The 24,871-nt window shown below is 42.6% G+C and overlaps 3 protein-coding genes and 3 long non-coding RNA genes across 6 annotated transcripts; 1 reads left to right on the forward strand and 5 right to left on the reverse strand.

The window, feature by feature from the left end:
• Positions 1-2,239: 2,239 nt before the first annotated feature.
• On the reverse strand, positions 2,240-3,639 carry LOC132087900 (uncharacterized). Its single transcript, XR_009420865.1, has 3 exons — positions 3,388-3,639; positions 2,431-2,625; positions 2,240-2,357 (listed from the first exon to the last, which is right to left on the reverse strand). It is a non-coding gene; the product is annotated as an uncharacterized LOC132087900 (long non-coding RNA).
• Positions 3,640-3,997: 358 nt separating this feature from the next.
• LOC130695007 (uncharacterized) lies at positions 3,998-5,134 on the reverse strand. Its single transcript, XR_009002236.2, has 4 exons — positions 5,054-5,134; positions 4,825-4,949; positions 4,356-4,759; positions 3,998-4,124 (listed from the first exon to the last, which is right to left on the reverse strand). It is a non-coding gene; the product is annotated as an uncharacterized LOC130695007 (long non-coding RNA).
• Positions 5,135-5,218: 84 nt separating this feature from the next.
• LOC132087948 (uncharacterized) lies at positions 5,219-5,805 on the reverse strand. Its single transcript, XR_009420938.1, has 3 exons — positions 5,609-5,805; positions 5,379-5,475; positions 5,219-5,297 (listed from the first exon to the last, which is right to left on the reverse strand). It is a non-coding gene; the product is annotated as an uncharacterized LOC132087948 (long non-coding RNA).
• Positions 5,806-6,791: 986 nt separating this feature from the next.
• LOC130695005 (AT-rich interactive domain-containing protein 1B-like) lies at positions 6,792-22,283 on the reverse strand. The gene is made up of 14 exons (XM_057518122.2): positions 22,075-22,283; positions 16,595-16,696; positions 15,838-15,976; positions 14,279-14,446; positions 13,354-14,217; positions 10,630-11,632; positions 10,133-10,545; positions 9,957-10,049; positions 9,517-9,881; positions 9,260-9,410; positions 9,075-9,185; positions 8,831-8,988; positions 8,503-8,761; positions 6,792-8,420 (listed from the first exon to the last, which is right to left on the reverse strand). The coding sequence occupies exons 1-14, from the start codon at positions 22,209-22,211 to the stop codon at positions 8,226-8,228; spliced, it is 4,158 nt and encodes a 1,385-aa protein (XP_057374105.1). The 5' UTR covers positions 22,212-22,283; the 3' UTR covers positions 6,792-8,225.
• On the forward strand, positions 22,196-23,419 carry LOC130695003 (glucose-induced degradation protein 8 homolog). Its single transcript, XM_057518119.2, has 4 exons — positions 22,196-22,416; positions 22,502-22,761; positions 22,834-23,088; positions 23,237-23,419. The coding sequence occupies exons 1-4, from the start codon at positions 22,296-22,298 to the stop codon at positions 23,291-23,293; spliced, it is 693 nt and encodes a 230-aa protein (XP_057374102.1). The 5' UTR covers positions 22,196-22,295; the 3' UTR covers positions 23,294-23,419.
• LOC130695000 (nucleoporin NUP35-like) lies at positions 23,363-24,863 on the reverse strand. The gene is made up of 7 exons (XM_057518117.2): positions 24,781-24,863; positions 24,589-24,721; positions 24,420-24,535; positions 24,077-24,359; positions 23,892-24,008; positions 23,621-23,821; positions 23,363-23,551 (listed from the first exon to the last, which is right to left on the reverse strand). The coding sequence occupies exons 2-7, from the start codon at positions 24,709-24,711 to the stop codon at positions 23,474-23,476; spliced, it is 918 nt and encodes a 305-aa protein (XP_057374100.1). The 5' UTR covers positions 24,712-24,721; positions 24,781-24,863; the 3' UTR covers positions 23,363-23,473.
• Positions 24,864-24,871: the final 8 nt, after the last annotated feature.

Below are 24,871 nucleotides of genomic sequence, written 5' to 3' on the forward strand. Positions count from 1 at the left end.
GGGCGAAGCGATGGCATGGCGACGGGCGACGCGATGACGGGCGAGGCGATGGCGGGGCAACGGGCGAGATGAAGAAGGGGCGACGACGGGGTGACGGGCGAGGCGAAGACGGATGATGAAGCGTAGAACGGACAAAATTTAGAATCTTGATTTCAATTTTGCGTGGGACTGAAGAAGAAAATGGCGTGGTTCTAAATAATAAATATGAAGCAAACATGTCACTATATGAGGAATATAAGGTTACCAGTGTAATTATAATGCAGAAGGCTATTTTACTTAGGCCTGTTATCCGAAGCCAGGAAACATTGTAGGGCCAGATTTTTTGCTGAAGATGAAGTCTTGGCAGTTCTACAATGAGATATTAGGATTTAGAAAATAAATACTAATCACGAAAGAAACCTTAAATACCTAGAATTAATAGTTGGGGTTTCTGTCTATGTGTGTTGGCTGATTCAGCAGAAATGACAAAGACTACTGAAATTGTGCTGGGGAATCATTGTCAACACATTTTACAGGAAAAGGCAGCACTTGTTGATATGATCGAAGTTGACATGGGATGATCTGATAAACGATGATGAATGAGATGTTCCTATTCTTATCCATAGGATTCACGTCGGTGTTGACGTTCTTCCACATTCACCATCGTTCTGTAATTTCAGAAGCTTGGTATTCAAAGAAGAATCATGTCAACTGGTAAGTTAATGGTCAAAGCATAAGTTATATACCTCTAAATGAGCAAAGTAATAACACGGTGGAAAGCAACAGTCACAGGTTGCATGGCTTCCATTTTGGGTTTAGCAGCTTGCAAGCTGATCATAAGGTTCCCCGTTACACAAAATGTATTTCATTTGATATTTGATGTGGTTTCACTTCCAAAACACTGATTTTTCATGGATGACAAACTAATAGTAATACATAGCACACCACTTGCTTTTAAAGAACTTTCCATTGGAATTTTAACAGTTAAAAAATATTCAAACACAAACTTCACTGCTGACAGCTAATGAAAAACAAAGTAGGGCTCAGCAACGCCATCTAGTTTTCTTAATTCTAATAAAACAAATTTTAAAAAGTAATAAATTACACGTCCTATTGTTTTTTTTAGCGTGAAGTCACATTGATGCAAACGCGTATGTAACTGATACCTATTTATAGAAGCGTAAAAATAACTCGTATTCGTCCTAGAACGGACATAACTTTGAGTATTTAACGATTAGTTTTACCTCTGTCCAAAAATTTGCTGTTTCTACACATAAATAGCAGCACATATTCACCGGATTGCTTTCTCGTGTTTGTATTTTGCAGATTCAAAAAGAAGGTAGACAGTAAGGAAATAAAATATGTATGTACATGTATATACACTTACAAAATTCAACATCTAAAAAAACATTACCCAACTCTACGCCCATTTTTACAGCTTTACGAAGACTTCGGAACTACTAGATTCCTCAGACATGTGTTTCAAGGCAACGTCGGTGAATAAGCACCCCATTACGTACACAACGAATCAAATTTTTCTAAACAAATAAACTTACCTTCATCAAGCGAATTCGTCATTCCGATTTTTCTGATCTGCTTCACAGTAAATTAGCAAAGACCTCCTACAGCTACTGATACGAAATTCTAGCTTAATCAAAACGACGATCTTCGAGGCCGAGGGAACAAGATGGTCGGCGCTATCCTCAGGTAAGTCACATGGTATGCCCAAATCACCTGCATAAAATAAAATTGTCATCGTTAGTTACAAGATATGTAAAGCTCACTCTGCTGGAGCTGTAATAATTAAAAATAAATGTAATCATTCCGCCATGATTTACCTTCTACTCAGTAACTCATCCGTTTTTATGCTTTTAGGCATACATGCAAAGAAGTGCAGATCAAATGGAGCCTTGCATAGATGAACCGAAAAACAAAACTATAGAAAGCTATGTACGTTGGCTGGCACAGAGAATTCTACTTTCTCATCAGTGGTTGTATGCCTGGAGGCATGCCGAATACGTACTCTACTTGGACTCGCTAACAAATCCTGGTTTACTATTGTGAATCTTTGAACGCCTTCTAGCGGTTTGTTTTCGCCAATATGTTGACCGATCAACATGAAAAATGTAAGAAAAATTTAAAGTTCTCCACGTGAGGAAAGCTGAAGCGGTCGAAGAATCAATAGCTTATAGCAAGCCCGCAACCGCGCACCATCTCACAGAGAAAGCCAGAGCAACCGAGAAACTTTGAATGTTTTTCTGTTTCTACTGAAGAGGGTGTAACCTTTTCCGTCTAGGTATAAATTCTTCCCAGCATCATAGTTTGTTTATCAGTCAACTTCTTGAGCTTAACACTATCACAGCTCCAGTAAGGAAAGCCTGGTATTAAAAGAACACAGAAAAACATTACTACTTGTGGACATGCAACTTATTTCCAACGTAAGTTACTTACCAGTTTTTTTTCTTCTTCAATTCAAAGAGTGGAACAATATCTAAATGATTCTTTGTTTCGATTCAACTACCAAAGCATCTGTTTTTAGTTCTTTTGGCTTTCTTGGCAATAGCGGTCACCAGGCTTGTAGGCCACCCTTTACGGTTGAAAAACAGTCGGCAGACGGACATCGAAAATCATGGCAAACTTAGCGACCTGCGAAATCAAATAAATGCACGTGGAAGACATCATTATAACGGATATCATGCACCAGAAGGGAACAGTAATCTTCAATTACCATCACGTTTGGAATGGCCCAAACAACAACACGGATCAGTTCCAGACTACAACCCACAGCCAGCCTACAAGCCTTACGATTCTGAGCCACAAAGACCTTACTCATCTCTACATACTCCAAGTTACGATCCGTCATCATTCATTTATCCTCTTGTTTATTACACCGAACCACCTACTAACGCTGCTTACACCCCACCATTTCATTCAACCCCAGACTACCCACAATCACCTTTTTTCCCAACCGTCCATGAGGAACTCCCCTATTACCCTGAATCAACCACACAATACCCTCCACTTTACTATAAAGATTTTAAAAAAGTACCAGAACATAATCGCAGACCAGGGCACACCAATCTTCAAAAAGTACATGTAATCAACAGCGATGGTAATGCAGGGTTTGCGAATAATGGCGAATTTGAATTTCCCAAATTTCACGAATTTTTCCAGAGCAGTCTAAGTAAATTTCCAAACTTTTAGATCTTTATGACAAACAAAATCCCATTTAATCATAACGTAATCATTCAACGAGTGGCAGGGCTATTCGGACATACCAAACAATTGTAAATGATTGAAATTAAAATAAAAAAGCCAACTAAACCAATCAGATCTAGTTTTTTAAAAATTTGCTAATGGGAAAAAATACCAATTGGCTAAAAACTAGAAAGAGAACCAGAACAATACCTTGTTGTGATAGCGGCGCTGAGTCTGTGTTGACCTGCAACTCTTTTCAGATAGAATTCTTTTCCTTCATCTCATTCTCGAAACTTCCTCCAAAACTCCCTCGCTTTGTTTTGATCCAACTTGTTTGACGTTTGCTGTAATTTGGATGAGCTTCTGTAAAGATAAACTAAAGTGATTTATATAATTTCAAAATCATTGCTACCTGACAACTAGCTTTGGATTGCCCAGGTGTTAAACACTTCCATTTTAGACCTATACCAATATGGCACACCATTTGATTTTCTTGAACTTAACATTGAAATGTAATACATTTAACAAACATTCAAACAACAAACCTTAGAGGCACAGTAGCGCCATCTTACTTTCAAATTAGTAACCAGAAGAAATTTGATGTTTTTTAAAATTACAAACATTGCTGTTTTAAGACGTGAACTGCAGTGATTTGAATTCGTTAAAAAATTGCTTGAGCTTGATTCCACCCCCCTCCGCAATTGTGGCTAGGATTGGTAGTCTGAGGCTTTTAACTCACGTAGCCCACCAATACGAAACAGTATCTATAATGTATAGCGATTTACATGTTTTTGTCCAAAATGTCGGTCTTATTTTTAAGCCTACAGTACATTTAGAATGAATGTTCTCTATAATTTTGTCTAAATCGCGATTATCATTTCTTACCTTCTCTTTCTGCCTACAAACAGCTGCACATTTTCTCCAGAGTCAACTCCACTATTTGTCTTCTGTCAAATTAAAAACAAGAAAAGTATGGAGATTAAATTAAGGCACATGTAACACCAATATGATATGAAAATAATCGGTGTTTAAATCTCTGAAATAGAAATAAGTGTGGAAATGTCACAGATCTAGAAAATGTTCTGCAACGTATAACCTACGTTTACTCTTAACTTATCCTACGACTCCTAAATCATGTACAACGATTTCAGCAAGCATTATTCAATTCTCATACTTACGGAATTTAGCTATTGGCTGTCTGATGTTTTTTCCTGTTCAAACTTCATCGAAGCAATAGCTCGGAAGTACAGTAGAGCTGTTCGGTTTCCTGGAACTGTTAGGTGCTGCACGATGTAATTCACAACATACACCATCTTCCTTGGTGGCGCTTTTATTGATTGCCAAGGTTGTGCAGATCTCAAGTCGGTTGTCCGAAGTACTGTTGCAGCATCAATCCATTGATGGATAGTTGAACGAAGTAGAAGTGGTACTAGTCCCGTTTGCTAAGCCATGGCAGTTCAATTAAGCAGTTCTTTTCGAACAACTTGTTAGTTTAATGCCATCGGTTGACTTTTCTCATGTCAATTTAGGCTCTCCGTAGTTTTTTTCCCACTACTCTGTGCTGGATGTGCTTGACACATTTCTGTTGTTGAACAAAACAGAATTTAGCTGTCTCTCGACTCGCCGTACTAAAGGATATGAGCATACAACAGTGTCGTTGATTTAAGTAGATGGTAGTGTCATTTAGGGATAGAAGAACCGAGTCCGAAGGATTCTTGCAACATCAAGGATATAAAACACGACGTCGTTTGCAGAATATTTTCTTACTGAGTCTGTAAAAGTCCCAAAATTATAATATTGCTTTATATTTTGGTTTAATACTGCGTAGAAGCATGTTTGGCTCTCGTAGTTATTAAAACATGACTAAATGTAATACCAATGTAGCAAGAGACGAACTCGACGGAAGCACATTCAGTTTCGCTATCGCCTGCCTCGTGTGTATTTATATCCCATTCCTATGTAGTTTGAGGGGAATATGCAAAAGAAAAAAAAAATTACGAAAAAGGAAATATATATATATATATAAAACCAAGTCAACAAACCTTTTGTTGAAGAACCCAGCTCTTCCAGAACATCCCCTTGTTTCATTTCTTATTCTTTCATCTAGGCAAGGCCCATTCCTGAATACATTATAGCAAAATCTAGATATCACTTTTCTACAGATCTTTTCATCTGAAATTTTTTGATTGGAATGGGTTTACCTGTTGTACATGTATTGCCACCAATTTTACTCTTCACTGGACACTGCACTATTTATTTCTAGAACATCTCTATACATTGTTTGTAACACTGGATGACCTAAAAACATTTCAAGCAAACATTGAGATAAAACCTGCTAGGGCAATTTGTTTAATTTTGACTATTTCTCTTTTTCCACAATAATTAGCCAATAATTTTTGCTTACGCCATGCTGAAGGTTTTACTATCTTACCTTTACCTCCCAATTACATTTTTGATGTGTTATCACAATTGAGTAGCTTGAGCCTCCAAAATGTGCTTCCATCATCCATACATTCTACTGGATGAACTTTATCCAAACTGAACAGTCTCACCCTCTTCAACGGCTGAATGCAACTAATATTACCATGAGGTACAGCTACAAATGATACAGCATGGAATACGAGAGGTATATGTTACAACCTGCAAAAACAAGTTAAGTGCAACTTATGACCTGAAGTATGGCAGTTAAGACAAGAGTACCTAAACTTATTTACCTTAGCCAAATCACCTTTAATCATCCAGTACTTTCTGTTGAATGAAATTTATCCACAGCCTACAGCTTTACATCTCAAATGGCTGGATGCCACTGATACGAAGGGGTAAAAACGCTAACCGTACAGCAAGGATCACCTGACGTATATGCGATACAACATATAAGAATAAGTCACACGCACCTTAGAACCTAAAGTATGCATTTAAGACATTATTAGGACCAAATTACCCCATTTGTGACGCATGAAACTTAATCCATAGATGGCTGACTGGTTGTGAAAATGGATAGGTTAACACGTTGATAAATTTCTCTACATCCCCGCGTCCACGTGCACGCAATTGTCCCCATCAATAACTTTGGTATTATAGCACATCACTATTCACGGACGACTGGTACGATACCTGATGTGAAACAGCTTTCAGCGCCTCTTGTGGAGATAGACATCATTCCATGAAATGCCATCTATCGGTACCGTCACAAAACTTCTTATCCTTTTCCTTTTATAAATAGGTTTTTGTATTATTAATGTGATTTACTCCAAATAAACTGTACTGTAATAATCTGCAATAATAATTCCCGTCAAGTGATTAATAATGATAGATAGGCACGCTACTAGTTTTCTTGTTTATAACCAAAAAAATAAATGCGAATAAACAAAAAATGTTATAGCAGAATCCGCGCTAAAATAAGCCCGACAAATTAAGTCCGTCGAAATAAGCCCGACTTTTTTTTATTTTTTGTATTCAAAAACCCGAAATTTCTGTGAAAATGTCGGAAATGAATTCAAAATCTAAGAAAGAGGTCAACTGCGGCTCTTCACACATGTACCTGATCAACATTAAACGGTAGTTTCAGGGGAAAAAAAAAATGATGGTTGCGATGACATGAATGAAACGAGTGGTTTCTTACCTGTTGTTTGTGGATGTAAACAGCCGTACATACTCGCCATATTTGTTCTCTATTGCTTGCGTCTTGCCGATTTAAAAAATGAAGGTACAAAGTGATGAGATTAAGTCAAGAGACAAAATCAATTGGCGGCCGTATATATGATACAAAAGCACGAGAAATAGAATATATATATAAAAGGTTCGGTGTGTCTGTGTCTGTGTGTGGTGTGTGTGTGTTGACGTCAATTTCACGACGAAAGTAACAAAGAAGATTGAAATGTTTCAAGTGGGGCCACACTGTCAACGGTTTGAAGGCAAAAGAAAGTATAAAAGACGGTCAAAATAGCCCACAGGAAATTGAATGTGATGAGGCGGAAGAAGACGCAAGATATTAACGGCTAGTTTTTGAATAGGATGCCATAGTTCGGAAAAGAGGAACACACACAACACGAAACACACACACACACACAAAAAAAAAGGTAAGAAAGTGATTCGATTGAACTTTTTCAGCGCCATTTTCTTTTTTTTTTTTTTTTTTTGTTAGCGGATCATAACTTTTTGAGGTTTACCGCTTGACACGCTGCCCAAAAGGGATGATGAGAAATGACAAGAGAAAACGAGACATAATCTAAGGACGAATGGTAATTTGGGTAAGAAGCGTGAGTCTTGCCATGAACGTGAATCATCGGCACAACCACAGTGACAACATTTTCAGTTGATAAAACAAAAATTTAAGTAAACAAAAGAAACAAAGAAAAAAAAAAGGGTTTTTAAACGAATGAAGATGCAGAGAAGATGCTATACAATCAAAACTACTGACTTTTGGAGGCATCTCTCGTGAATAGGCTCTCGTCTTTCAAAGGGGGGGATTACACGAAAAACATTTCGGATTCGACAACTCATTCCCCCTCTATTCTGCAGACCTCCTCTTTTAACCCATCGTCATCAACGTCAAAGAGCTGCAATCAGGTGCCGTTCTAGCTGTCGGGAACATCAATCTTACATTTCTTTTTACTAAGTATTACCATCGTGTTTGACAAGTATAATTCTTTTTTTTTTTTTTTTTTTCTTGATTCTTTTTCTTAAAAAAAAAAAAAAAAACGCACAAAAGGTCAAGAAAAAGCTGCCTTAATTCTTCATTTGTTGGTTAAAATAAGTTTTCTTTTGTTGAAAAAAAAAAAAAAATGTATAGGGGCGGCATGATTTTTCTAAAACTTTGTGGTTTTGCTTTGAAATCGAATGACTTAGATTGCGTGAATTCAACTTGTAAAGGTCTGTTTTTCTAAGCCGAAAAAAAAATGAGAAGAAAATGTGAGGCTAACCCTTTTTAAAAGAACGAAAGGAGATGCAATGGAACTATTTCGGTGTAAAAAAAAAAACAAAAAAGGAAGAGAATTTTCATGCCGAGTTTCGACTTTCTCTCTCACCCATTACAATGTCGGAAGAATTCAGACGACTCCCTCCATGAATGAAGTGTCGAGGTGCTGGATCAAGGTCCGGATGAAAGCCATTTCTTTGCGGGCGTTGTCGAAGATGACTTTGGGGTCCGAGGCGTTGCAGCGGAGGCAGTTGGGCGCCATGACCATGGCCAAGTTACTGGCGTCCATTTTGGTCACGGAAGACACTTCGGTCTGAGAAAAGATCTGCGTCGAAAAAAAAAACAAAAAAAAAAAAGCAAATGAAACGTTGATGGCAATAGACGGACGGATGGAGATGGGGGTCTACCTGGAGGAAACGGATGAGATAGGAAAGAACCAATCGATGAAATTCTGGCAGTCGGTGAACAATGGCGACGGCCCTTTCGGGGTCCGCACAGTACTGAACGCATTCTTGGTAAAGTTCATCGGGTATGAGACTCTCGTAGAGCTCGCGGTACCACAGCTTGAGTAAAGAGGCCGGGACGTGAGCATCGCTAACCGGACACACTTCCCATTGGTCCATTCGGTTCTTCAGACTGTTGACTTCATCCACATCCGCGGGAACCCTGCACCATTTGTTCAGGATTCCGTAGTTAGATGACGTGAAACGTGGAATTGAGAATGAATGAAATTACCGGAATATGCCCTCGGTCTGGGCGCCTTGCAGACGTAGAATTTCTTCCGACAATGTCGTCTGGATCCATGGCAGTTTGCGGTGTGGAAAACGGTCCCTCTGGACCATCATGATCTCTTCCAAAGTATTTCCAAACATGCTCGGCCGGAAGATTTGCAACTAAAACAAAAAAAAAATCGGAAGAAAACGTTAGAGACAACAAGCATCATTTCAATTCAATCGTTTCGAACAGCAAACTAACGCACCCTTGCTTGTTCGATTTCCTCTAACGTGGGCTTGCGCTCCTGGCGACGCCCAGAGGCGCCGATTCGAAGGAGTCTCCGGCAACTGATGGTGGCATAATGAGACACTTGCACCTGTAAACATTTGAAAGGACGTCAACAAAGGTTGAGGTTTGGGTTATTGATTGTCTAACGATCTCGAATGTTACGTGAATGGGCCACTTGGCGACTTCAGTGAAATTCAGACCGGGATCGCGATGACGGTTGATGTAGCCATCGAGATAAGGCTCTAGCTTTGGTGAAGGCGGGAAGAAATAGAGGCAGACGGCCATCAGCTCCCAACCGCGTCTCAGACTCTCCCTATTTAAAAAAAAAAAAAAAAACAATAAAAAAAATAAATAAATAACAAGCAAAAAATGATTGGAATTAGTTGACGCAAAGCTTGAAAGATAAATGAAGGACGTACTTCCGGGGATTCTCTGTCGTTTGGCGGCAGACATGCAAGTAGAGCTCGTCACGCAAAGCGGGCTTATTCCAGGCGTGGTTGCACAATTCGAGTGCGACAGAGTTGCACGTCATGCCCGGCTTGCACTTGCGGTCGCCCATGTAGATCTGCACCAATTTGAACAAGTCGCACGCCTCCTTCTTCAGCGTCTTGTCTTCCAGCGGGAGCATCGGCTTCCGGATGGGATCTTTGGACCAGCTCAGCATATCGCGGATCGATAAGTTCTTGCGGAACAGGCCCTTTTTGTGGATGTTTAAGTGGCTCTGCGCGTACTTCTCGATGTCGCCGTCCGTCGGCGTCGTTGGCCCTTTGCCGTTCGGTCCCAGCTGCGAAAAATCATTTCAACATTTCAATTTTTAACATTTTTTTTTTTGTTTGTCTTCAGCAAAAGGAAAACTTACCGTTGACGACGATCGCTGCAATGGACTAGTTTTGCTGCAAGGCGTGGCCATGGCAGTTTCTATCGATTGCCGGAATCCTTCCATCGCAAATGGCTGGTTCATCAAAGAGAAAATCAATTAGCCAAACAAGATCACAAATAAAAAAAAATAAAAACAAACAAAAAAACGAGGCTGACCCCTGCACGGTCCATGACGGGTGAGTACAACGAGCTGGAAGGATGAATCATCATGGACTCTTTGGGACGTAGCGGGCGTAGTGACGACGTCGAACCGGAATGCATCAGCGCAGACGAATTCGACGAAGAGCCAATCGGTGCGGAAGCGATTGGACCGTCGGGGAGACTGCGGTACGTTGCGCTCGAAATACCCGGATCGGCTTCCGTGTACTCTGGTTCCACAATGACGTCTGCACTGTAGCCGCTCGGGTTGGGTCCCGATGACGGCCCAAAGTGATGGAGCAGCGTCTTCGACTGTTGCCGATGAGGCGGCGCCGGTGGCAAGAGGAACTGCGTGTAATGATCGTCTTCTTCCAGGTACTGGCTTTCATCCAGGTATTCCAGCGACGAAGAATCTTCCACATTCGACATCCCTAAATGTCAACGGCGAACGACATTGTGAAATCCATTTCCTGACGTTCGACATGCAAATTCGAATGCAAAGATTTTTTTTTTACCTTCGTCATCGGCAAAGTCGTCGCTATCGTCGTGTTCCGGTGGACGAAGGTGAGTGGGAACGCGCAGTCGGTGGCGCAGCGAGTCGTGCTCTTCTTCGTCGTCCGATCGGAAGTGATCGGCTGCTGCGCCTACGGCGGCCCTTCCGTCCTCGGCAATCGGCGACGAATCGCCGAATCGATAACCGGACAACTTGGCCTGTTCCAGAATGTACTGCTGCAGCGGCAAGAGATGCGCCTGGGCTTTCGGATCCAGATAATAATTGTAATCGATATTCGAGTAGAGCGGAACCGGATCGTAGAGCGGCCCGCCGGCCGCTTCCGCTTCCGCTGCGTTGCTGTTGCTGTTGCTGTTGGCCATGGCGGACGACGCCGAAAGCTGAGACGTGCTGCTGACCATGGCCGGCGCAGCAGCGGCGCTCGAAGGCGGAGATGAGGAAGGAGATGATTTGGTGCCGGCCGTCGTCTTGGTCCGGCTGTCCTGAGAGGCGCGGCTTCCGGTTGTGGCCAATCCGGAGTCGCCGGCCGAGTGAGGCGACGAGTCGGTCGATCGGAGGCGACTCAACGAGTCGCGTTCCTTCTCGCGTTTTGGACTAGGACTCGAATCGGATCCGAAACTTCCGAATTGTCGAGGCGGATCCCTGCCACCGCTTCCGGTCGTCGACGACGACGTGCGGAAGGAAGCCGACGACCCCAACGGCCTCTGCTGCCTCGTTGGCTGCTGCTGCTGCTGCTGTTGCTGCTGCTGTTGCTGTTGCTGTTGTTGGGACGTTAGATGCTGCAATTTGGGCGAATCCAGTTGCGAATGGTGGTGATACGCTCGGCCGGCTTTGCTCTTTCCCGTCGATCCCCCGCTGCCGCCGGATTCAAACGATCGCTGCTTACGATTAATCATGGGCGTGCATAGACTGTCCACTCCCGGCGCGCTCTCGCTGTTGGCTCCCGACAACAGTTGGTGCTCCCGCTGAGGCGACCACAAATCGAACAGAGGCCCTTGGCCGCGGGCCTTTTTAGTTAAAAATAAAACAAAACAAAAAACAAAAAAAAAAACAAAATTTAAAAAAATGCATAGGAAAAACAAAAGACAAACGATGCAACAATTGGGCAACATTCTTTTGCTTGTTTTGATGGACGAAAGGCAGCATTGGCCACGGCGTTTTATGACCGAAGATGAGGCACGATTTGTTTTCTTTGTATCGTGACCGAAATCAAACCATAAATATAGATTGGCTTGGCCGCCATCGTGATCTGAGCCATTTGCCAACATTACTTTTCTTTTTTCTTTTTTTTACATTAGTTAGCATAGTTTCTTCCCGTGTCCCTGGCTTCGCCAATGCACCCCATTGCCCTTTTTTTTCTGTTTAACTCGCAGTAGAATCCCGGACGGCGCCATTCGTTTACGACCGACCCCAATGTTCTTCTTCTTCTTTTTTTTTTTTTCTTTTTTCTCTCTCTTCCCCACATGGAAGAAGATTGAAATTTCCAAAGAAAATGATGACCAAGGAAAAGATCGTTAAAGCAAAATATTTTTTTTTTTTAAACACGTACAAAGTATTTTTAGAAATCAAAAGATTCAAACGTCAAATGTGTATATGCATATAAAGGCCAAATGTCAGATCTTTAAATCTCCCTAATGGATTTTTTTTTTGGTTCATTCAATTCCTCACGTCTTCCTGCCTCCCCCCCCCCTGCTATAACCATTCTTTGAATCTCACCCAATTCTTCTTCTTCTTCTTCTTTTTTTTTTGAATCTTGACGAGCAAAAAAAAAAAAAAGAAAAAAAAAAGAAATAGGGGGATTCCATATTTCCTTCTTTTAGCACTCGCTTTTTTTCTTTTTATTTCTCAATGAATAGAAATATAAAAACAAGAATAGGAGAGTGTTCTTCTTTGAAGAAAACTTTGGTTTCACACAAACAACCGTTACCGAGTTGTTGGCACCTCCGGCGTTCACTTGATAAAAAAAAGAGAGACGTGGGCACGCCCAAAAATCAAAAAAAAAAAAAAAAAAAATCATCTAAGTTTGATGCTGATCCTCCTTCGCCCTAAAACACCTCCCCCTCCCCTCTTCCTGATCCGACAGTAAACGGGGCGGCAAGCTCTTTAGTCGTCCTCTTTCGTTTCGTCACACGTGAAAGTGAAAACTTTCTTTCTCGTGTGTCTTATTCCCTAAACGCATCACGACGTTCAACGATCACGAGAGCATCTTGGGCGGGCCGGCTTCAACCATCCCCCCCCCCCGCCCGCCCGTCTCGCATCCAACAGGGAACAATTTTAATGGAGCACACACACACACACACACACACACACACACACACACACACACACACACACACACACACACACACACACACACACACACACACACACACACACAAACAAAGGTCGCATCTAACGCTAGCAAGTTGTTCTTTCGTAGAAATATGAAGCGACGCCATTAAAGACCCACACACAGAAAAAAAAAAAAAAAAAAAAAAAAGAGAAGGTGCTAGTTTTGGGGCTGAATGCAGACCAATCTTCGAGGCGCGGACAAGATATTGTCGGTTAACGAGCCAACGTTATCTCTTCGGCCAGTTAACGAGCGACCATCAAAAGCCCCGAGGCGTTTCTTGTGCTACATCATCCCTACCCCGCGATGATAAGTTTCTCGCTTGGTCCATTCAAGAACAACAACAACATGCAAGAGAAAAAGAACAAAAACAAAACAAAAAAACGGAAAGGGAATTACCGTTTGAGGCCGTCGCTGTTGCATAAAACTCAGGCTCCTCGAGAGAGATCCGTCGCGATAAAAGAGGTCGTTCGGTTTGCTGCGGACGGGCGTCGGCGTCGTGCTGCTGCTGTTACTCGTGCCCATCAATAGGCCGGCTGAGCCGACGGGACCCGTTTCCGAATCCAGGCTTCGCTGTCGCGACAACTCGAGACCTCCGCCGCCTCCAGCGCTGCTGCTGCTGCCCCCACTGGCGCCCTTTTTGCGGCTGGAGAGCGGAGTGCTCGACGTGCTGCCCATGCCAAACTCCATCGGTGTTGGATCGAGCGTCGGTCGGCGTCCGCTGGCCGCCGTTGCGCGAAGAGGAGACGTCAGCGAAGAGCCACCAAGCGGAGCCGATCCGGCGCTACCGCCGCCCATTTTGTCCGAGCGTTTGCTCAGCGACAAGGTGCTCGAATCGCTCGACCTGCCGGAATCTTGAGATTTGCCGTGGCGGTTGTACCAACCGCCGTGGCTCGTGCCCCGACGCATTTTTCTCTGCTGCTGCTGCTGCTGCTGCTGCTGCTGGCCGAGCGGTTCGAGCTGCTGGGCCGTATCGACATCCTCGTCGCTGAGATTGGGCGGGCAGTGGCCGTGTTTGTTGGCAGCGCCGCAACTGCTTCCGCACTGCTGACTGTGATGCTGCTGGTGATGATGATGATGATGATGGTGACGTCGGTGAGGACGCGGCGAGGAAACGGGCGACGTCGAGCACGTCTGCGTCCCCGTGCCCGTCATCGCGCTGGACGACCCTCCGCCGGATGAAGGCCGAGGACCATCCTGATGCTTTTCGACGCTGCGTCTCGTGCCGCTTCCGGCGCTGCTTCCATTCCGCTCATTGCGGCTCTATTTGTTTTGAAATGAATCCAATTCAAATTGCGAGAACTATATTGAAATAAAAACATACCACGGCCGAACGCGAAGGCGTCTGTGTCGAGACGGATTCCTTTTTGGCTGTTGGCCGGCCGTGATCTGTGGACGGTCCGTTTTGAGATGACGACAGAGATTCATCGGCCGCTTTGGATGAGGCAGAGTCTTGGCTAGGCGATTTCACTTGAGTATTTTGCTTCAACGTCTGCGCACACGAAAAATGAAATGAAATGAAACGAACGAACGAACGAAATGAATGAGAGAAGAACCGGATCCACTTGAATGGCAATCGCAGAGCAACGCCAGCAGTTGACAACAACACTCACGGCTTCCTCTCCTCGTTCCATAGAGAAATAAGAAGGATGGGAGCAGCAGCAGGAATAGGAGGAGGAAAAAAAAGGGGGGGGGGGGTTTCTCGCGAGTTGGTTGCTCTCAAAGACGTCGTTTTTTTTGTGTGTGTGTGTGTTGTTGTCTTTCTTCTTTTTCAAGATGAACTAAACAGCTTTCTCTTGCCCTAAAAATAGACGTTTCTCCTTTTTTTTTTTCTTCTTTTTTCTCAGCAAAAACGAGAAGAAGGCCAAACTGTTACGTACGTCTCTCTGTGTATACCCTACCCCCCACGCTTTTTAGCTGCTCGCCAGTCTTTTTGCGTCTCCTAACACACACACACACACACTCACGTAGACGAAACGAGGGTCACTAAAGTGCCGGGCTTCTTCTTCTTCTTTTTTTTTTTTTTTTTTTCAAATTTCCTTTGACAAAAACAGTTGTTGTCAAGATTCCAACATTGTCCGTTCATCAAAAAAAAAAAGAAAAAAAGAGACAGCCATATTTTTCACGACTCGTCTTCCTTTCCCTTTCCCCATCGCTCTTTCAGGAGGTCAAAAAAAACAAAAAAAAACAAACAAAACAAGCAAATAATTGCTGAGAGGGGCGTTCGTCGCAAGAGGAACGAGATGGTGAGGGTAGGCGGGCGTTTCCACGCAAGCGCCGCGACGCACAGAAAAGTAGCACAACGCAAAGCGGCATCCGTCAACCTTCCCGTTCACTCTTTGTTTTTTTTTGCAGCCGCACTAAAACGAACGACGACCGTGACACACACGCACACGCAGAGTGTCGCTATTTCAACATTGTCATTCCCTTTTCGAAAGAAGGAAAGATTGACAACCAACGTAACGTCTTTTAACACGCAGACGTCATTTTTTGAGGGGGGGGGGCCTTTCTTTTTTTTTTTTTTTTTCTAAAAGAAGAGACAAAACTAAAAACGAAATACTAAACCCCCCCCCCCCCCCCCCAAAAAAAAAGAATTCCAACAAAAGAGAATGGATGGAGGGAAGGCTAAGAATTCCGGAACTGATAAAGAATCTCCCCCACCCTCCCTGTCTGCTGTTGCGGTTGTTCCATACCGTACATTATACCGGCGCCTATTTTTCTCATTTCTTTTTTGTTTTGCTTTTACGGTTTAGGGATATCGAGAGATTAGGAAAGGAAAAAGTCAAATAAAAAAAAAAAAAGAACAAAGCAATGCGTTTTTTTTTTTTTTGTTAATAGACAGAAAGAGAGACAAAAAAAAGTGGCCCGTTTCAGCCGGCTCACCTGTAATTTGGCCAGCGGGATGATGTCGCAGTTGGGCGGCCTGTGCCAGACGGTCCGTTGCGTGGCGGCGTTGTAGTAATAGAAGCGCGAGGTCTTGTGGTCGAACAACTCCCACCACTGGTTGTCCGTCGTCCGTTTCCTGTATATCCATTTGATTTTCATTTATTGATTTTTCGTGCCCTTTTTTTTTTTTGTTTTTTTGTGGTGGGGAAAAATGGAGCAAAAGCAAATGAAGAAACAATCACGCACACACACGGCATGGAAATCACACCGTTTGTTCTTACATGGCCGAACAAGGTTAGTAGGGTGCGATCGTGAGCCAAAGCGAAACGATGGCCGCCACTCATCGGCAAGGATCAAATGGCGTGACTTGAAATAATAATGATTTTTTTTTCTTGTCGTTTGTTCGTTCGTCGTCTTATCAATTAAAAAAAAAAAAAAAAAAAAAAAAAAAAAAAGTGGACAACTGGAAAAAGGGGCGATAATGACACGTCACACAGAAAAGACGGGGAAAAACAGAAAACAGGTAGTTGTTGCATTTGCGTACGACTGCACGAATACAAGCCGCCGAAAGATTTCCAGTCTTTTTTTTTTTTTTTTTTTAAATGCACGGATGGCTAATTGAAACTTTCACGACTGGCTGCGTGTAGCTCATGCTTGCTTTAATCAATTGGCCGTTGCTAGGAAAAAGAATCAAACCAAAAAAAGGGGAAAAAAAAAAAAAAAAAGGAAGATGAGATGAGAGAAAATAACTTACACTGAAACGCCAGGCGGCGGATCCCAGACGCATTCGCCCGTCGTCAGATTGGCGTACATGTGCTCCTTGGTCCTCGGCTCGATGATCTCCACCCACTCCATTCTTGTTTTTTTTTTTCAAAACAAAAATAAATTCAATTCAAAATGAAAATGAAAAAAAAAAAAAAAACCGAAAAACAAAAAAAACTATTTAAATATCAAATTATCGATGGTGAAAACGCTTTTTTTTTTTTCACGACAGATTGTCAATAAGCAAAATGACGAGTCAAAGGCGGTGGTTTTTAAACTTTCAATGGCGGGAATAACAAGTGGCACGGGTTTAACAGTGTGCCAGATGTTACTACTTTCGTCACACACACACACACAGAGACGAAAAACGTGATGGATGGTGCCAACACACACACACACACACACGGAATCGCAGCTGCATTTGAAAACGATGAGGGGAGGCAAATGGGACAGAGCAACGCCCACCATAACCCCCCCCCCCCCCCGTCCCCTCTCAGAAAAGACGGGCGCACGAGCGCGGACGCTTACGTCCGTCCCTACAAGCCAATGGTGTTACACACCAAACTTTATTAGACTATGAGGCCTGTCCAGAGGAAACTTTGCTCGGTGCCTCATTATCAAAGCGTCATGACTCTTCTATTTTTCCTGCTTCAGCCAAAGAAGAGATACGAGTGTTGGCTTCCTTGTTTAACAGTCATATACGAACGAGAACGTCTACCACTTTGATTCCCTATCCGGGGAACAAAACAATACCCTAAAAAAAAACAAAACAAAAAAAAAAAGAAAACAAATTTGGGGCAAGAGAGAAAAAAAAAAAAAAAAAGCGGAAAAGAAATGGGACGGGGAGAAGCTTTCTTTTTCTCACAACTGCAGTGAACTGACAACTCGTACAACAAGATCTTGTTTAGAATAGATGAGAAAAACGACGCGGACGATGCGCTACAAAGAGTTGGCCAAGCTTTCATCAAAACGCCAGCTACAAAACAAAACAAAACTAGAAAAGAAAAAAAAAAAAAAGCATTTTGTTAATGGCTTTCCTATAAAGTTTCTCGGGTCCAGCCGGCTCGTCCGTTAGCGACGATCGCACTGCACTTTTTTTTTTTTTATATATATACACACACACAGACACACACACACACAAAGATAGGAAAACGGTTGGTCTGCTCTCTCGTGTTGTTTGTCTGATGGGCCGCCCGCTACGAGCTATGAGTCAACGTAACGGGCCGGGGCTATTTGCTATTGCAAAGGCGACTAGTAGACACTACACACACTACAACGTAGCTGTGTGCGCCCAGTTTTAAAAATAAAACGATACAGAAGGAGGCAACCAAGGCCGTTGATGGACTCGACGGACCCGACAGCGGCCAGCTTTGTTGTTTCCCCCACCCCCATCCGTCCCTGGGACTTGTGAAGGAGGCGCCAGTTCGGCTACTCGTCGTGACGTCTCTCGACGCCAGTTCAATAAGAAACGACGTCGCGATTGCTTTTGATTGAAAACGATGATGAATCGCCTGCAAAATGGCGCTTGATTTATGACTGCAATCTAAGATAAAACGACGGCCAATCGAGACGTGACGTCCAGTCGGCCGACATCATCATCAGCGCATTCTTCGCATACGAAATGTCAAGTGAGAAGAAGGAGAAAGTGTGTGGCCACTGCTCGAAAGTGAAAGAAAAAAAAATGAAAGAAAAGCAAAACAATCAAACAAGAATGCCACAGCATAACGGTGACGTGAAAGTTACTCCCTCTCGGCTATTCCACTCCGAAACACACACATACAAAAATAAAATAAAAAAACAAGAAGACTATTTTTTTTTTCTTTGTTTCTCTGTTCCAACTAGAAATTGAGAAAGAAAAAAAAATGGGTTTCGAGTCGTTGACCTAGACGTACCGACAATTAGATACGATGTCGATTGTCCCGCACGACAAAGAATCAAGTTCATTCAAAAAGAGAAGATGGCGAGTCTGTTACAACTTCGACACGCAAAGTGGCTATGTGTGTATAACTGTTTCTATCTGTGTGTGTGTGTGTGTGTGTGGAGCGCTAATGTTATTCATATAATGGAACGTTTTTCGGAATGGAACCAAATGCCGATATAATCCGTATCCATAAATGGGCACAGCCATTCGCTTCCCCATATTTGTTGGGATGACATTCAGATTAATAACTTTACATGGTAATAACAGACGGAGAAAAAAAATAGAGGAAAAGATTTCTCTTGAATTGGAAATGAGACCAACAACACCGACGGAAAAAAAAAAAAAAACACACGACCATCGTTCGTTCCACCAATGGGTTTGCCATTTTTTGTTCTTCTTCTCGCAGCTACTCTTTCAGAATACGTAAAATTCTTTGCCCTTTTAATATCTTTTTACCAGTTTCCCTCGATGCAAATGCACGATCTCAAATATGAAAAAAAAAAAGGGAATAATGCGTGACTACTAAACACGGCCAGGCTCCCTCCCCACGGATCGTGCTTAATGGCAGAGCAAACGTCGCCACCTGCCCGCCTTTGACGTTTGAAAGGGAAACAAGTAAAAAAAACTAAGAAAGACAAACTTGTTCCTTTTTTTTTAGGGGGGACTTTTTTTTAAATTTTTTTTTTAAAGAGAAACGAGATCCCAGACATCCGGTCAAAGGTCATCATACCTCGTTATTCTTCTTCCTTCTTTCGAACTAGTCCAATTTTCGTTTCTTTTTTTTTGGCATTCCACTCACATTGGGAAAGAGAGAGAGAGAGCCGGAATTGAGAACTTGAAAAGATGCGCACAACATTCCTCACTTTTATTTTTCCTTTCCTCCTTGCATTTCTTTTTGTGGGACACTATTTTTACTTGTCAATTTTTCTCTCTCTCTCTCTCTTTCGGGCAAAACCAAAAATGAAAAAAAAGAGAGAATCCCGCATTCACGATGGTCACTGATAAAACGGACAATTGGCTCGCCTTTTTCGGTGGAAGAACTCGGCGACTGCATGTGAGTATCATATCGATCGGACGACGACGTCAAGTTCCCCACAAAAAAAAAAGACATTCCCAATCCGAAAAACATGTTGTGTAGTTGTGCTGGTCTGTTCGCATAGAGGGGAGGGCAAAATAGAAATGCAATCAACTCGCAAACGTGCACAGCCTCCACCCCACCCAGCCCTTGCTTCCTTCCTTCCTCGCCAACATTTTTTCGGGTGATTCACTTGGGTAGCATAAAGAAGAGGCAAAAAGGGGAAACGAAAAAGACAGAAGAAGGGCGGTGGTGTAGTCGCAATCGTCAAGCGCAAAAGAAATCTTGTCTAGTCTTCTTTTTTTCTTTTTTCTTTTTTAGGCGGTTGACGCAGAGTGTGTCACGCTATCTCAATACACACACACACACACGAACTCCCAACGTGTTCCACGTCTTTAACTGTTATCAAACCGCAGAAAGAGAGGGAAAAAAAAAACGCAAAGAAGTAAAAACAAAAAGAAAATAGGAACGTTGGCGATTTTTCCATTTCCTGTCCAGGGTCAGCAGCAAAAAAAAAAAAAAAAAAAAAAAAACGCCGTGCCACAACCGCAAAAACAGGCCACACGCATTCACGTCGAAAGAAAAATCCTTCACCTGGTAGTAAGTTTAAACTTGATAGAACAAACGGCCTCCCTTCCGCCTTTTTTTTTTCTTCTTCTTGGCTACGCAAGTCAATGTTGCGGCGTTTTCTATCGTGATATCGATGTCATTCCCGTCAGCTTGAAGCAAATTATCCAAAACACACAAGACACAGACACGCAAAATGATGAAGATGGTTGAGAAACACACAAGAACCGGGGAGAGAGACCTCCTGCACTGAGTAAAGTGCGACCGCTCGCTGGGGAGGTGGTCGACCGACTGAAGACACGAGACTCCCCACACCACGACACACACACACACGCACACACTGCATCTTCTACTTCTCTTATTTTATTTTATTTTTTTCGGGAAAAGAAGAAATAAATGTAACCAACACTTGAAAATGACCGTGATTTCTACCTCGAGCGGTTCACGATTTTTTTTGGAAGGACCGTGGAAGTGTTAGGCTTTCAACTTGATCGTTTCTCTCTGAATACGATGATGACCGCGAAAGAGTTCTCGTAAAAAAAAAAGGTGGAGGGAGGGAAAAAACGAGGGCGACAAGACATAAATATGCATATTGAATCCTATTTCTATACTACGAGAGCAGGATTTCCCGTCTTTCATCCTCATGTCTCTCTTCGAGGTTTCGACTCTCCGTCGGGGTGGAGTTGTGTTGAAGGGAGGGAAGAACGAGAGGGAGGGTATACGGGACGCGGAAACCAAAATGCGGGCGTCGTCGGTGCAATCCCGTGAAAACCTTCTTTTTTTTTTTCCTTTCTGTTTTGTTTTTGTTTTCCTCCTCTTTTCTGCGGTTCTCGACGTTCGTGTCTCATTTCTATCAAAAACTTCAATACAAAATTGTTTTGTTTTTTTTTCTTTGGCTCCAAAGAGAAAGAAAAAAAAAAAAGACAAATTGCTGCCATCACCTCTACGAACGGTTGGGAAGGGACGCAAACTGTTTCGGTTCAATCCAAATATTATCGAGACTCAAAGCCCCTCACTCTTTTTCGTTGTTTTTCTCTCCTTTCCACAGGTCGGCTCAACGGTTTTTGTTTAGTCGATGAGTACAGAACGAACGCTAGCATGAGAGACTGTTGACGCCCTTTAGGATATCAACACCATGGCCGGTCTAACCGACCGACCGTGCGTGAGTGTTTTAATCCCCGGAGAGAGGCGGCATACTACACCAAAGGAAAAAGGAAAAGAAAAAAAAAGAAGCCTCGTACGATCACCGCCAGCCCTGAACGAAATGTCAATTTTTTAAATACAAATCGCTGATTGAGAGGAAGAAGGGGCGTATACAGCTATATCCACACACACACACACACATAAAAATACATGGGCACCTAGGTTTTAATGGTACACAAATGCTGATCTTGGCCATTTTGATCATCATCCGGTGTTGAATTATGAATGAATTTCCATCTCATAAGATTCCTCAACGACTGACAGGCAGTCAGTCATCCACCTGGATAGGATTTAATTAACCACTAGCATGTATACATAATTCTCACTGCAGTTATATGGCTATCAAATTGGGCTTGATATCTGGCATTGCAAATTAGGTGATCAATAGCTTGATCTCGAAAAAATTTGGAGATGGGGATTGACTGTGCAGCTCGTTTTCTGATTCACCTCACTACATTGGCTTAACCAAGGAGAAATATAAATAGATTCCAAAGATAAAGAAACCATGCGGTTGGGATTTCGGAAATGATAACGAAAACAACACAAAATGTGTGATGTGCATCTTTAGCTTGTTGATAGACCCACCCTTAGCTATATGGGACTTGGGAGACAACGCTGAACGCAAACAAACTCCTCCCAACAATCGCTGATTACACATTTAATTGATAACACTCTTAATCTCTATAAATGTATCGTTTGATCTTACTTGTTTCGATCCAGGTCTTCCATATCTGTTGATAAAACTTTACGGAACTCGGGGAACCATGGCTTCTTAATGTTTCGGGACTGACATTTGATGGTCGGCCATTTTGCTGCAACGTTAACAGCGCCACCGCTTTTCATTATTTACATCCCGGTGTCGATTGCTCAGGAGTAAAAGCCTCTGCTACGATCGAACGACAAAGTGAATACTGATTTAGAAGAAAAATGACTGCATTTACAGATAAAACTTCTGAGATTGGAAAGCAGGAATGGTTAGAAAAACTGGAAAACGTTCATCTGCCACGTATGAACATGAATCGTCTGGTGATGAATTATTTAGTAACTGGTAAAATTGTTTGTTTTGAAAGCCTTGAAAACAAATTTTCTTTAACCAATTTTGTTTTTTTGTTTTTTTCTTGTGGATCTTGCAGAGGGTTTCAAAGAAGCAGCTGAAAAATTTGCTCTGGAAGCTGGTTTCAAAGCTCCAGCAGAATTGGAGAGACTGGATGAAAGAATCAAAATTCGTGACGCCATTCAGGCTGGAAAGATTCAAGAAGCAACAGCCTTGGTAAACCAGCTGCACCCAGATCTACTTGATTCCGATAGATACCTCTTTTTCCACCTCCAACAACAACACCTCATAGAACTCATAAGACAAAAGAATATAGAAGAGGCACTGAGATTTGCACAGGTACACTTGTTCTGCTCTGGTACATTGTGACGTCATTCTATACAATTTCATTTGTTTTCGTTAATGGAACAGGAACACTTGGCTGAACGGGGAGAACAGAATCCAGCCATTCTAGGAGAATTAGAACGAACCTTGGCACTTTTGGCATTTGATGACCCGGAAAAATCCCCATTCGGTGATTTGCTCCACCCTTCACATCGCCAGAGAGTTGCAAGTGAGCTGAATGCGGCTATCCTCAAAGCGGAGCATCGTGAATCAACTACACCTCAACTTGTTTCCTTGATGAAATTGGTTATGTGGGCTCAAGACCAGCTTGATCAGAGAAAAGTGGGTGCCCTTCTGTCAGAATACTTCTCTGAACTTGTGTCTGGAAAAAGTTGAATTGGAAAGTTTCTTGTGTTGCTGCATATTAAAACAACTTCTATATGGCGGGAGATTAGATGCATTATTTTATGGTTTTATTTCGTTTTATTAGGTTAAATATCCGCGACTAACGGACTTGGCACGCGCCACACTGGATGACCCGAAGTAATTGAAAATTGTTACAGCGTCAGCCACCTCGTCCCAGTTGTTGTTTGTTCTCTCCCATCGACAAAGTATCTTCACAAATCTCTCTTTAATCAAATGATGCATCGGAATACAGAAACGTTAAAACATATCAGTGAAGAGCCTATGGTATCAAATTCCTTTATCCGTAAATACACCAACCATTCTACCAACCAAAGACAAAATCCATTGCTTTGGCGACAAGGCTCGAATTTTGCTGCGGTGTCGCTCTTTGCTGGTTTACCTTAAACACGTAGACAGAGAACAAATGAATCGCCAGAACACAAGCTTTAACGTATTGTTTTAGAAATACCTCATAATCAGCTTGAGCTCCTTTGTAAGTTTGAGTCAAAGGTCTCAGATTGCTACGGTCCAAAGCCGAGGGCGTTGCGCTGGTCCCCAAGGCAAAAGAACTGCTACGATCCCAGACAGCTGGCTGAGGTGTTGAGGTTACTCTCATTGACGGTGTGCTGATAGCTTGCAAATTCTCTTTCCTACTTTCTTCCATGATTGCCTGTAATTATACAAAAAAAAAACATTAATTCTCTTACTTGGTCCACATTCTTACATTTATCATGGTTTACCCCATCTGTGCATGGTACTACTCCAATCATTAGAGTGTCAGTCAAAAGTCTGCCATTTCGTGCCAGGGCTTTTCTAGCTTGCAGGCGACTTGCAAACTTCAAATGCATCCAGTTTCCCTAAGAAGGACAACAAAATTTCACACAAAATTCTCTATTGCACTTTAAAACAGCAGTAGATACCATACCTGTGAGGGTATGCGGTGCTCTAGAATATGTCCCCACATTCCTGTTTGAGTTAAAACATAGGATGCAGCGGTAGGTGGGAAACCAAAGACTGTAACCCATGTCCCAGCATCAGAATCTTCAAACTGGTCAGACTGGTCAACTTGAGAACTCACACTATAGTTTGCATGAGGAGTTGAGGGAAGGTGAGCATAGTCTGATGGAGTAGAAGGGGTAGAAGGACCTGTTGCAGAGAACAATCGCTGCACAGGTGGGCCTCCTGGTTTATCTGTTTTCCCAATTAATCTGGAAACAAGAGACAATTACTAGCCCTTATACATGGCAGTTGTTGATAAATAAGCATACCTATTGGCCTTTGGGGTAGGTACTGATGAAGAGGGAGGAGAAACGGAAAGATAGCCTGTTGTCGATGATCCCTTCATCATTTTCATTGGGCTGGTTTGAAATGGCCGACCTCCACCCTATGGGAAAAATTAATCAAGCAAAGCAAACTAAATTTGCGAATCTAACTTACTTGGCTTGTAACATCTCCCATCAAAAAACCAGGAAGGTACTGAGCCCCACTTTGTTGTTGATTAGCATAGACCCCAGTACCGGACGTAGGACTCGCGGGTGAACCTAAGGCCATGGGCTCCATTTCTTTGCTTCTACAAAAAAGATACACGATAGTAAACCTCGATGGAAATAATACTGCGCAGCAACTTACATCAATATGAGAATATTAAAATACAACGGCGTTTTTCAAACCGCTCTTTTAGTTTTTGAACCCTTTCTGACGTTTCAGATCCGTGGGTATT

Source organism: Daphnia carinata, chromosome 4, assembly GCF_022539665.2.
Source record: "Daphnia carinata strain CSIRO-1 chromosome 4, CSIRO_AGI_Dcar_HiC_V3, whole genome shotgun sequence".
NCBI lineage: Eukaryota > Metazoa > Arthropoda > Branchiopoda > Diplostraca > Daphniidae > Daphnia > Daphnia carinata.